The sequence below is a fragment of the Vigna angularis genome, chromosome 9 (genome assembly GCF_016808095.1).
Source record: "Vigna angularis cultivar LongXiaoDou No.4 chromosome 9, ASM1680809v1, whole genome shotgun sequence".
In the NCBI taxonomy this organism is placed as follows: domain Eukaryota; kingdom Viridiplantae; phylum Streptophyta; class Magnoliopsida; order Fabales; family Fabaceae; genus Vigna; species Vigna angularis.
This window is the reverse complement of record NC_068978.1, coordinates 25,500,919-25,514,228: the sequence shown is the minus strand read 5'-3', so window position 1 is coordinate 25,514,228 and position 13,310 is coordinate 25,500,919. Positions and strand designations below refer to the sequence as shown.

Genomic DNA, 13,310 nt, shown 5'->3' with positions numbered 1-13,310 from the left:
TTTTTCTCTTCGCCGAACCATTCTGATATTGGTTTTTATATTTTCTTCACAATGCAGCAATAAAATTACCAAAATATGAGTGGTGGAGGGTGATGCTGCAACTCTAACCTCAAATAACTACATTTCCTAGAAGCCTCCATTATGTTCTTAAACAATGTCCACTGCACTCAAAAACGACGTTCCAAACCCAATGTCCATGTCACCAAAAGCCACGTATTAATAATACCGCAGTACTTCCAACCCCACTTCTGTGGCTTTTGATAAATTCTTTAGTCAATCCACAGATTTTCCTTTCACTTTTTCCACACTATAAAACACCGTCTCACCTATTCAATCCAACCAAACACCTTGAAACACTTAGTTTTCTGTTGTCTTGTTCCCCTTTAACACTCCTACTAGTCAAAATGGCTGCCTCAATGCCAACCTTTGGAGCTGTTAACATGGCACCGGTACTATGTTTATGTCAGATTAAACTCTTCAAACCTTTGTGTCATCGTCACAACGTGTTTTGTTTCACTTATAAATTATGATGTTGGTCTGGTCCATGTTTTTAATACTTTTAGCTTACTATAGAGTATAAACATGCCGACATAAATATGCATGATGCAGTTGCCAATCATAGCATATGTGCTTTATTTGTGTAAGTTTGTTCAAAGGAGTAGATTGTGAACTTGTTTCTGTATATATAAAAATGGGGGCTCTTTAGAATTTTGGTGATCAAATATGTATTTGATTTGTTTTTTCTATCTGGGTGTGTTTCAATTTCTTGTGAAGGATGAATCTTGCTGTTGAATTTGGGGTTTATGGCTCATTGGGGTTAAATTTTTGTGCAGTTGAAACTGAATGGCTATAGCAGTGGAGTGACAGGCTCTGCATTCTTTGGAATCTGTTTGAAGAAAACCAGTTCTGTGAGATCTAGCCAGAAGAGTGTGTGTGGGAATTTCAAAGTTTCTGCAGAGATTGAATATGATGAGGAGAAGCAGACTTCAAAGGATAGATGGGGAGGACTTGCTTATGACACTTCCGATGACCAGCAGGATATCACTAGAGGGAAGGGAATGGTGGACACTCTCTTCCAAGCTCCCATGGAGAGTGGCACTCACTATGCTGTCATGAGTTCCTATGATTACATCAGTGCTGGTCTTCGCCAGTAAGTTGTTGCTTTGAACTTAACATGGCCAATAAATAGTTGGAACATTAAGTTTGGATTGTTTGCATTCTGTAAACATGATGAATGTTAATGGACTTATTTTTCAGGTACAATTTGGACAACACCATGGATGGCTTCTATATTGCTCCTGCATTTATGGATAAGATTGTTGTTCACATCACCAAGAACTTTTTGTCCTTGCCAAATATTAAGGTTCCTCTTATTTTGGGTATTTGGGGAGGCAAAGGTCAGGGGAAATCATTCCAATGTGAGCTTGTCTTTGCCAAGATGGGAATCAAGTAAGTTTATTTATTTCCATTCCAATATGTATTACCCGATTTGGTAGGAAAAGGATAGAGATGCTGTGTTGGTTTAGACTAAGATGCATCCAAGATGAACTAAGAGTGTATTCAGCTTATGGTTTACAAACCATGGTTTGGACCACTGAAAAAACAATTTCTTTTCACTTCTACACAATCTGTGGCTTGTCCAAAATAGTTGTTCCCAAATTGTTATAGGTCCTACATCGATAAGACCAAATTATATAATATATAAGTGAGTGTAAGTTCTTATAAGTAGGTTTTATAGAATTGAATTAGACAAGTTCACTTTTTTACAAATGTTGGGTTAAGGATTCTTATTTTGTCAGAAAATGTATCCCTAAGTCTATTTTGCTTCATTAGGGTTAAGGATCTTCAGAACAACCAAAATTATTTTCAAATACAGCTCAACTGAGACTTTTGCAATGTAAACATGTTATCTTTGCATGGAACTCAATATTCAGTCTACAAACCATGGTTTGGGACATACAAAATTACAAACCACAATCCAAAACTTCATTAACTCTGTCTTATTGGCTTTGTGTTCAGCCCCATAATGATGAGTGCTGGAGAATTGGAGAGTGGAAATGCTGGAGAGCCTGCTAAGTTGATCAGGCAAAGGTACCGTGAGGCAGCAGACATTATCAGAAAAGGAAAGATGTGCTGTCTCTTTATCAATGATCTTGATGCTGGAGCTGGTAGGCTTGGTGGAACAACTCAGTACACTGTGAACAACCAGATGGTGAATGCAACCCTCATGAACATTGCTGACAACCCAACCAATGTCCAACTTCCTGGCATGTACAACAAGGAGGAGAATCCCCGTGTTCCAATCATAGTCACTGGCAATGACTTCTCAACATTGTATGCTCCTCTCATTCGTGATGGTCGTATGGAGAAGTTCTATTGGGCACCTACTCGAGATGACAGGATTGGTGTCTGCCAAGGCATTTTCAGAACAGATGGTATCCCAAAAGAGGACATCATCAAGCTTGTTGACACTTTCCCTGGCCAATCTATTGGTAAGTCATAACTCAATTCAAGTTTCAAGCTAAAACTATCTACTTAAATATGTTTTATCCTTGTAAATCTAACGCTTTTTTGGTGTTAGTTCTTAGTCAACTTTAATCCCTATATTTAGAACAAATGTGCTTTGTATCCTTTACCCTGAACTGAAATTTGACGACTTTTCTAATAGTTAAGACCTGAAAAGAATAAAATTTAAACAGGGACTTGTCACAAGAATGTTATGTGCCAATATCAGAAACATATTTAAACCAAACTTTTATTTGTTAATTCCTTATCTTCATTTGCCATAGTGGATGGAATGTGCCAATATAAGCTTTTATTGACACCTCTTTGGTTCCTTGTCTGGTCATTCACTATTTTGTTCTTTGTCTGATTAGCATCTCACTTTTGTATAGTAATGGTTTTGCACATCATTTTAATTAACAAGAAGACACCGTAGAAGTTTCAGGCATTGGTGTCAAATTGCGTGATGGCATGTGAATAATCCACTGTTTGATGGAATTGTATGCAGACTTCTTTGGTGCCTTGAGGGCCAGAGTGTATGATGATGAAGTGAGAAAGTGGATTTCTGGGGTGGGAGTGGAGAATGTTGGGAAAAAGTTAGTGAATTCAAAGGAGGGACCACCAACTTTTAAGCAACCACAGATGTCTCTTAGCAAGCTCCTTGAGTATGGAAACATGCTTGTCCAAGAGCAAGAGAATGTGAAGAGAGTTCAACTGGCTGACAAATACCTCAAAGAGGCTGCACTTGGAGATGCAAATGAAGATGCCATGAAGACAGGAAACTTCTATGGTTAGACCCTTGATTTGATCCTAAAGTTCATGATGGGAAAACTGTTTCTGGCTTCAGGATTATGTTGGAGTAACCATTGATGATGAATGAACAAGACTAAATTAAGGTTACCATAAATGTTTGGTGCAGGACAAGCAGCTCAGCAAGTTCATGTTCCTGTTCCTGAAGGTTGCACTGACCCTGCTGCAGAAAACTATGATCCAACAGCCAGAAGTGATGATGGAAGCTGCACATATACACTTTAGGTGATGATTCTTAGGTAAATTTGGAGCAGATACGGAGATATATGGTACAGAAGAATAAAGAATGTTATCATGTTTTTCACATTTGCATTCACTTCTTTTATGTATGTTGTAGATATTTGAAACCTTTTGTGTTTGGTTTTATGGGTGGCAATGAGACATCTTATAGCTATCATAGTTGAAAACGTCCTTTTCTTTGGGTTTCACTGTTATATTGCCAAGTTTGTAAATCAAAACTTTAGTTGTACTAATAATGTGTATGATAGAATACTAAAAGAAAATTATGTGTAACATTAAAGTTATCACAATAGATAATACTAATAAGATTTTAACTATTTACTATATTCACAGTAAGAGTTCTTATAGTAGATGGTTGACCTTATAGATTTTTTTCTTGACAAAGGATATAATAAAGAAGCAATCTTTGAATAACTGAATAATTATGTATAATAACAATGTTAAAAGTTATTGAAGAAGGGTCTTAAAGAGTAACTTCCTTGAGGAAAAGTTAGAAAGGTAGCACAGGGTCAATTTACATTCTTACTTTATAAGGTAATATTCAATTATTCATTTATTTTAAGATTATACCATGTATTTACAAGGTAATATGGAAGAGTTAAACTATCTTAATAATTGTAACGTCCCAAAAATTCACCCTCTAAAAAAATCAAAATTTAAATAAGGTAATAATATAATTACGGTAACATCCCGTAACCTCATATTTAAATCTATACATGAATTTTAAGCTGAGAGTTAACTGCAAAGATAACATTGAATTCTTCTAATTTGTTCTTCCATCTGTTCCTTCCTTTGCATAGGATCACGCGACAATCCTTCATCTGCTCACGTATAACAAAAACGTTATACGATCATCGCAAAAATATGATTTTTCCGGCACAAACAAATAAGTAAGGGTGAGATAACATGTAACACAACAATTATAAAATATGCATAATTGCTTTGATAAATACATCATATAAAATTTATGTCAGACATCCTCATATATCATCATACCACAATTCCTACTAGACACTCATCCGGATGATACGTTGATGAGCGGTCACGGGAGGTTATGCACTTGTGATGACTTCTACTTTTTTCTTACAAATACACTTTCAAATTACTTCATACCATTCACAAGGTTAGTCCCCTCACTATGTCCAAAACCGACACATAGACCAGGACCTCCTGCTCCTCTCACCACATAATTCATCCTTCTCTACATGAGACTGGATAATTATTAGAGTATCAGGATAACCTCCAACTACGGGACCCTCAACATCAACATACATACTAATATCATAATAATTTTATCACAGCTCATGCATTCACATATTTTTGTTTCACATGAATTTACCTCAGAGTATATATATATATATATATATATATATATATATATATATATATACAAAACACATTGCACACTTAAAATAGAGCAAAAGTAACCATGGAACCGAACCCTATTTACCGAGCACTATTTGAATGGACGCTGTCTGTCGAACGCTCCTATGCTAATATGACGGACGCTATGAGATTCAATAGGCCGAACGCTAAAACCGAGTACATAGACCGAACGTTAAACTATCGAACACCCTATTACACTGCACATTGTTTGGAGGAGCGCTCAATGATCAAACAACATCAAGACCGAACGCTGCCTAAGACGTGTACTACAACCCATCGAGAACGACCATTCCATATGAACTATCACCAGAAAACATCACTAAGATTGGACGTTCACTAAGGACGATCACTAATTTGCAAAACACAATCCTGACCGAACTTTCACTAACACATGTTATGACTGAACACATTAAATTGAAGCCTGAGACTATCCAATTAAGACCGAACGCTTAAAATCACTGATCATATAATACTGCCGAACGCTCAAGATCCAAACTTAAGACTTGTCAAATTAAGACCGAACGCTCAACAATGCTACCCGAGGATACTAAGTTAAAAACAAACGCTCACACTCACTAATATCCAAGAACGAACGCTTATGATCCAAACTTAAGAATCCATAACTTAAGAATAAGCAACTTATGACCGAACGCTATTAATATCATCCACTAAAATCGAACGCTCTCCAGACAAGGGACGAACGCTCTCCAGACAAGGGACGAACGCTCTCCAGACAAGGGACGAACGCTCTCCAGACAAGGACAAACGCTCTCCAGACAAGGACGAACGCTCTCCAGACAAGGACGAACGCTCTCCAGACAAGGGACGAACGCTCTCCAGACAAGGACGAACGCTAAATGCCTAAGCCAAAGCATGATTAAGACCGAACGCTACTACCAAGAACGAACGCTACTACCAAGAACGAACGCTAATAATCTAAACCTCAGAACACCTGATCCAGATCGAACGCTATGAATCACTAATACACTAAGGTCGAACGTACACTAATACATCAAAACCGAACGTTCAATTTGCTAATACAGAAATGAGACCGAACGCTACAATCTTTAGTTAGCCATAGCGGACGTTCAAGATTCAAGCCTAATAATACTAAATTATGTCGAACGCTATAGTTAACAATTTAACAACGAACGTTCAAGATTCAAAACTATAAATATCCATTTAACAACGAACGCTCAAAGTCAATTATACACTCAAACGAACGCTCGAAATCAATTATACCCTTAGACGAATGCTCTAAATCTATTATACACTTAGACGAACGCTCTAAATCCATTATACTCTTAGACAAACGCTCTAAATCTATTATACTCTTAGACGAACGCTCTAAATCTATTATACACTTAAACGAACGCTCTAAATCCATTATACTCTTAGACGAACGCTCTAAATCTATTATACTCTTAGACGAACGCTCTAAATCACTAATAGAGACTACCCAATTGAAACCGAACACTACAATTGTAAGACCCATGAAAATATATATATATATATATATATATATATATATATATATATATATATATATATATATATATATATATATATATATATATATATATATATTTCTAATAGTAAATTTTAGCATTTTATTAGTAATAATAATTTTAATGGATAGAAAAATGTAAATTTTTGGATATAAAATTATAGTAATTCTAGAGGGAGAGCTTCAAATTTTTGATAACTTATTTAGGATTTTTTTAAGAAAAGTGAATAGTGAATAGTAAATAGTAAATAGTAAATAGTAAATAGTGAATAGTGAATAGTGAATGATTAAAAAAAATATATATATATTAAAATAAATTGTGGAAGAGAACACTCCACGTAGAATTAATCATTCAGAGATAAGAATGGTGAATAAAAAATAATTTTTGAATAGTAAAAATGAATAGTAAAAGTGAATAGTAAAAATGAATAGTAAAAATGAATAGTAAAATTTTTGGCTATAAATAGCCAAGGGGGGGAGGCTGAAGATTTACACCAAAATTCTAGAGAAATTGTGAGAGAAGAGAGTTGGAGGAAATTCTAGTTGAAGAGGGGAAATTTTGGAAGTTTCCGGAGAACGGTTTGAGAAGAGGAAACTAAGTCTGGATTAGAGGTAAGGGGAGCTAACTTTGAGTATTTCCTTTTGTATTATCTTGAGTCTGGAATATGCTATATTCTGCTTTTGTCTGATCTTAAATCTTGAATATGGAGTATTTTGTTTCTGTATGATCTTGAAATTTAAATAAGAGTATGCTTCTGTGATGATATCCAAGTGTGATAGTTGTAAAATGTGATATTGATTATGTTATGCCATTTGTATGTTATTAGTTGTTTATTTTTTTTATTTTGGAAGGATTAGAAATTGTCTAACCGGCTCTGCCAGATTCAATTTCTTGTTTCCCCAAACATTTTATTGCTTTCCTTATTTATTTTTATTGTATTTTGGAAGGATTAGAAGTTGTCTAACCGGCTCTGCCAGATTCAACTTCTTGTTTCCCCAAACTATTTATTGCTTTACTTATTTATTTTATTGCATTTTTGGAAGGATTAGAAGTTGTCTAACCGGCTCTGCCAGATTCAACTTCTTGTTTCCCCAGACATGTTATTGTTCGTGTTATTTAATTATATTGTATTTTTGGATGGATTAGAAGTTGTCTAACCGGCTCTGCCAGATTCAACTTCTTGTTTCCCCAGAAATTTTATTGTTTTATATATTTTTTTTTATTGCATCTTTCTGGAAGGATGAGAAGTTGTCTAATCGGCTCTGCCAGATTCAACTTCTTGATTCCCCTAAATTTTTATATTAATATTATTTTGATGGTAATGGGAGCTAATTATTTTTGTATGAATTTATTTTATAAAATATTTGCATATGAATGTTGAACTGGTGTGCTCTTGTGAAACTATTTTATGACTTTTATTATATTGAGTATGATAACTGAAACTGTGAAATTGTACATGTTGTGATGTGATGAATTTAATATGTTCTGAATGAATTTGTTGGCTGAAATTGATCTTGTTGGAAGGTCTGAAGTAAGGATTCTGAAATAGCTTATATATGGGTATTAAATAGATGTACATATATTGTTTGAGGTTGCTATGAGAGGAAGTGAACACATTAAAATTTGGCATTTCAAATTTAGAGCATAAGAGAACATGGTAGATAATTTAAATAAATCAATTGTTAATTATTGAGGGCCTTTCTTTGTTGGTAGGATAGAGGAACCTTAAAAACCTGAGTTGGCACATCCCTGATCATAGAGCAGCCCTGGCCTGGTCCAGTCAGTTGTGACTAGTCATATGTGCTAGCGTCGAAGGTGAGTCTGATGCGTTCAGACATCTGGGTCCTCTCCGGTGACCAATTGGAGTAAAAAAAAATCTATACTAGGATGAAAATAAAATAAAACAAGTTGATTGTAGATGCATAATATTATCATGGTAAAAATTTCATATATATTTTATTACATTGAGCCCAGACTTTAATATGTAGTTCCTAAGATATGTTGATATATTTTGGTTGATCCATGATCTTTGTTTGGTGAAAATACGTTGAGTTATACTCGTTATGGGCAAAATGAGTTTATAATATGAAGCATGATATTTGGCAATATGTTTAATTTATTGATACCAAAACGAGTTATTATGAATTCATGATTAAAGAATGAAGCTGATTGAGTTAGGTGGATAAGAGGGTATGAATTGTTGGTTTTATGAAATGTTGGGGTGGATATGAGAAATCATTACTTATGAAATGATGTTACTACCGGGAGTAGTATGTTCGAGTTATACCATGAGAGTTTGGTATGAACAAAGTAACACCTGAGGTTTATAAAAGCAGGCAGAGAGGGATCTGACCATAAGGCTTCAGAAAGTAAGACATAGTATATAAGTGAGGCTTAAGGAAGCAGGCAGAGAGCGGTCTGACCATAAGGCTTCATGAGTAAGCATGGTACACTTGTAAGATTTATGGAAATGAGAAAGATAATAATGATGAATTAATGACATCGGAATAATGATATTTTATCAATTGCAAAAATACATGATTATAATATTTTTATTACAAGTTTAATGATTTTATGATATGGTTGGCTTACCCTTATTTGTTTGTACTATGATCATATAACTCATGTTATATGTGATTAGATAATGTTGCAGATGCGGTTGAAAAAGCTTAGAGATGAGAGAGATGCGGGGAAAAACTTTTAGGGATTTTTGTAAAAAGAATAAATTTGTATTGGGAAGATTATGTTGTATAAAACTTATAAGTTGAAATTTCAATGGTGAAGACTATATTGTTTAAAGTTTGTAAGTTTGGTATTGTACTTTGGAGTAATTGAAATAAAGTTTGATTGTTTATATGAGATATCAAATTAATTTAGTCTCTACTATCAGTAATACCCTTTAAAATATTTGGGTGTTACAACAATCATCAAGAACGAACGCTACACTTATATGGAAGGGCGAACGTCATCATACTGAAGACCGAACGCTCAGCATGTGTTGGCCGACCACTAATTGGTCGAGCCATTAGGATGAACGTCCCAATTTGGCCGATTAGGGCGAACGCTCAGAACAAATACTGAGCGTTCAGAATTTGACCGACCCTTAAGTGGTCGAATCCCGTTTTGGACGAGCGCGCGTTTCTGCAGAATTCTGCAGAATCGCATGAGGTTTTCCAGAACCCAGAAAACTCCATTTTTCATCCCCAAAATTCCCAGATCTGCATCAAATACAGTATGATTTAACAATCTAATAAATGGATCTAGCTCCCCTTACCTCTTGAAGACTTCCTTAAAAATTTGGGATTAATCTCCCTGAGATGTGCAGTTCAAGATCTCCCCTTCCTCTCCTAGATTTTTGTTATAAGGATTCCACTCTCACAAGATGCCCAACCACTTGATTTTTCTTCCAGTCATGAATTCTTAATGTGTTGGTTGCTCCTATGGTTGAAGGCTGGTGCTGATGGAGGGCGATGCAGTTGCTGATTGTCCTTTCTACTGGATAGTTACGTTGGGAAGATTGGAGATGTTGGATGTTCAAGGTTGTTGGATGTAACACCCAAATATTTTAAAGGGTATTACTGATAGTAGAGACTAAATTAATTTGATATCTCATATAAACAATCAAACTTTATTTCAATTACTCCAAAGTACAATACCAAACTTACAAACTTTAAACAATATAGTCTTCATCATTGAAATTTCAACTTATAAGTTTTACACAACATAATCTTCCCAATACAAATTTATTCTTTTTACAAAAATCCCTGAAAGTTTTTCCCCGCATCTCTCTCATCTCTAAGCTTTTTCAACCGCATCTGCAACATTATCTAATCACATATAACATGAGTTATATGATCATAGAACAAACAAATAAGGGTAAGCCAACCATATCATATCAATCATTAAACTTGTAATAAGAATAGTTCAAACATGTATTTCTACAATTACTAAAATATCATTACCCCGATGTCATTAATTCATCATTATCAAAATCAACTTCCTCAATTTCATAAACCTTACAATTTTATCATGCTTACTCACGAAGCCTTATGGTCAGACCGCTCTCTGCCTGCTTCCTTAAGCCTCACCTGTATACTATGTATTACTCTCTGAAGCCTTATGGTCAGACCTCTCTCTACCTGCTTCTATAAAACTTATGAACCACATATTTATGTCAAAGCCTTATGGTCAGACCACTTGCTGCCTGCTTTCATAAACCTCAGGTGTTACTTTGCTCATATCAAGCTCCCATGGTATAAACCGAACATACTACTTCCCGTAGGAAACATCATTTCATAAGCAATGATTTCTTATATCTACTCTAACATTTCATCAAATCAACATTTCATATCCTCTTATCCACTCCAACATTTCATCAAATCAACAATTCATAACTTCTTCTCCGCATAACTCAATCATGTTCATTCTCTAATCATAATTTGACAATAACCTATTTTGGTGTCAATAAATTAAACATATTGCCAGATATCATACTTCATATTATAAACTCATTTTGACCATACCGAGTATAACTCAACATATTTTCACCAAACAAAGATCATGGATCAACCAAAATATATCAACATATCTTAGGAACTACATATTAAAGTCTGGGCTCAATGTAATGATAAATAAAATATATATGAAATTTTTACCATGATAATATTATGCATCTATAATCAACTTGTTTTATTTTATTTTCATCCTAGTAGAGATTTTTCTTTACCCCAATTGGTCACCGGAGAGGACCCAGATGTCTGAACGCATCAAACTCACCTTCGACGCCAGCACATATGACTAGTCACAACTGACTGGACCAGGCCAGGGCTGCTCTATGATCAGGGATGTGCCAACTCAGGTTTTTAAGGTTCCTCTATCCTACCAACAAAGGGAGGCCTTCAATAATTAACAATTTATTTATTTAATTTATCTGCCTTGTTTTCTTATGCTCTAAATCTTAAAATGCCTAATTTTACTTCCTCTCACAACAACCTCAAACACTGTTTATATATTTAATACCCATATACAAGCTATTACAGAACCCTTATTCCAAACCTTCCAACAAGATTAATTTCAGCCAACAAACTCATTCAATAAATTCATCACAATAAACATCCATAATAGAATTCATACAAGATAATTATAAACAATTAACAATAATAAAACATTACTATAAATGGTCATAGAAGAATACAATATTTGACAATCATAAAAATAATCTTAATATAAAAATTCATGGGGAAACAAGAAGTTGAATCTGGCAGAGCCGGTTAGACAACTTCTAATCCATTCATCAATACAATATAATTAAATAATAAGAACAATACATGTCAGGGGAAATAAGAAGTTGAATCTGGCAGAGCCGGTTAGACAACTTCTAATCCTTCCAAAAATGCAATAAAATAAATAAGGAAAGAAATAAATAGTTTGGGGAAACAAGAAGTTGAATCTGGCAGAGCCGGTTAGACAACTTCTAATCCTTCCAAAAATGTAATAAAATAAATACGGAAGGAAATAAAAAGTTTGGGGAATCAAGAAATTGAATCTGGCAGAGCCGGTTAGACAATTTCTAATCCTTCCAAAAAACAATAAAAATAAATAAGGAAAACAATAAAATGTTTGGGGAAATAAGAAATTGAATCTGGCAGAGCCGGTTAGACAATTTCTAATCCTTCCAAAATACAAAAATAAACCACTAATAACATACAATTGGCATAACATAATCAACATCATATTTTACAACTATCACACTTGGATATTAACACAAAACATACTCTTATTTAAAATTCAAAATCATACAGAAACAAAATACTCCATATTCAAGATTTAAAATCAGACAAAAGAAAAATTATAGCATATTCAAGACTCAAGATAATACAAAAAGAAATACTCAAAGTTAGCTTCCCTTACCTCTATTCCAGACTTAGTTTCCTCTTCTCAAACCGTTCTCCGGAAACTTGCAGAATTTCCCCTCTTTAACTATAATTTCCTCCAACTCTCTTCTCTCACAATTTCTCTAGAATTTTGGTGTAAATCTTCAGCCTCCCCCCTTGGCTATTTATAGCCAAAAAATTTTACTATTCATTTTTTACTATTCATTTTTACTATTCACTTTTACTATTCATTTTTACTATTCAAAAATTATTTTTTATTCATCATTCTTATCTCTGAATGATTAATTCTACGTGGAGTGTTCTCTTCCACAATTTATTTTAATATATTTTTTTTAACTATTCACTATTCACTTTTCTTAAAAAAAAATCCTAAATAAGTTATCAAAAATTTGAAGCTCTCCCTCTAGAATTACTATAACTTTATATCCAAAAATTTACATTTTTCTATCCATTAAAATTATTATTACTAATAAAATGTTAAAATTTACAATTATAAATATTTTTTTTTATGGATCTTACATTTTAACTTACAAATATTTTCAAGGATCTTACATTGGACGCTGGAGGGACCAAAGTCTCCCACCATGGTGGCGGCTGGAAACGTGAATTATTCTCCAAGCTACTGGAACGTTGGATGGTTTTCTCTCCAAACCATTACTGAAGCTCTCCAAACGTGTGTTATTTCCTTCCTGCTGGTGTGGGTCGTGGCAGCAAGTGCTTCATCTCCAAGCCTTGGATGCTCCTTACTCAAGCTATTTCTACTTGACCGAGATCACCACTTCATCTTCCCCTGGTGCTGCTGGAAATGGCTGGATGTTACTCCCCCTCTGCTCTCTCTCTCCCTCTCACATGCCAAAATGAAAAACCCTCTTTCCAAGCTCCCCCCAATAATTGTACTCCAATAATGCATTCCAATAATGCCAGGAGTGGGTGACTGCCCTGTCCCCATCTCTCCAAAAGTTTACGGTCC

The 13,310-nt window shown here is 34.5% G+C and overlaps 1 protein-coding gene across 2 annotated transcripts; it reads left to right on the top strand.

The window, feature by feature from the left end:
- The first annotated feature begins 301 nt into the window (after window positions 1-301).
- Window positions 302-3,736, top strand: LOC108346966 (ribulose bisphosphate carboxylase/oxygenase activase 2, chloroplastic). 2 transcript variants are annotated; one of them, XM_017586041.2, is made up of 6 exons: window positions 302-449; window positions 834-1,150; window positions 1,258-1,449; window positions 2,020-2,492; window positions 3,011-3,292; window positions 3,422-3,736. In XM_017586041.2, exons 1-6 carry the CDS (start codon window positions 405-407, stop codon window positions 3,535-3,537), a joined length of 1,425 nt encoding a protein of 474 aa, XP_017441530.1. In that variant the 5' UTR covers window positions 302-404; the 3' UTR covers window positions 3,538-3,736. The 2 variants fall into 2 exon arrangements, with proteins under 2 accessions (XP_017441530.1, XP_052724285.1); XM_052868325.1 differs by lacking the exon at window positions 302-449 and adding an exon at window positions 540-640.
- Window positions 3,737-13,310: the final 9,574 nt, after the last annotated feature.

Excerpts from the sequence above, each read along its gene's own strand:
- LOC108346966 (XM_017586041.2), top strand. The coding sequence starts at position 405 with ATGGCTGCCTCAATGCCAACCTTTGGAGCTGTTAACATGGCACCG. Across the intron at positions 450-833 it reads GAGCTGTTAACATGGCACCG|TTGAAACTGAATGGCTATAG; the intron begins GTACTATGTTTA and ends ATTTTTGTGCAG. Across the intron at positions 1,151-1,257 it reads ATCAGTGCTGGTCTTCGCCA|GTACAATTTGGACAACACCA; the intron begins GTAAGTTGTTGC and ends CTTATTTTTCAG.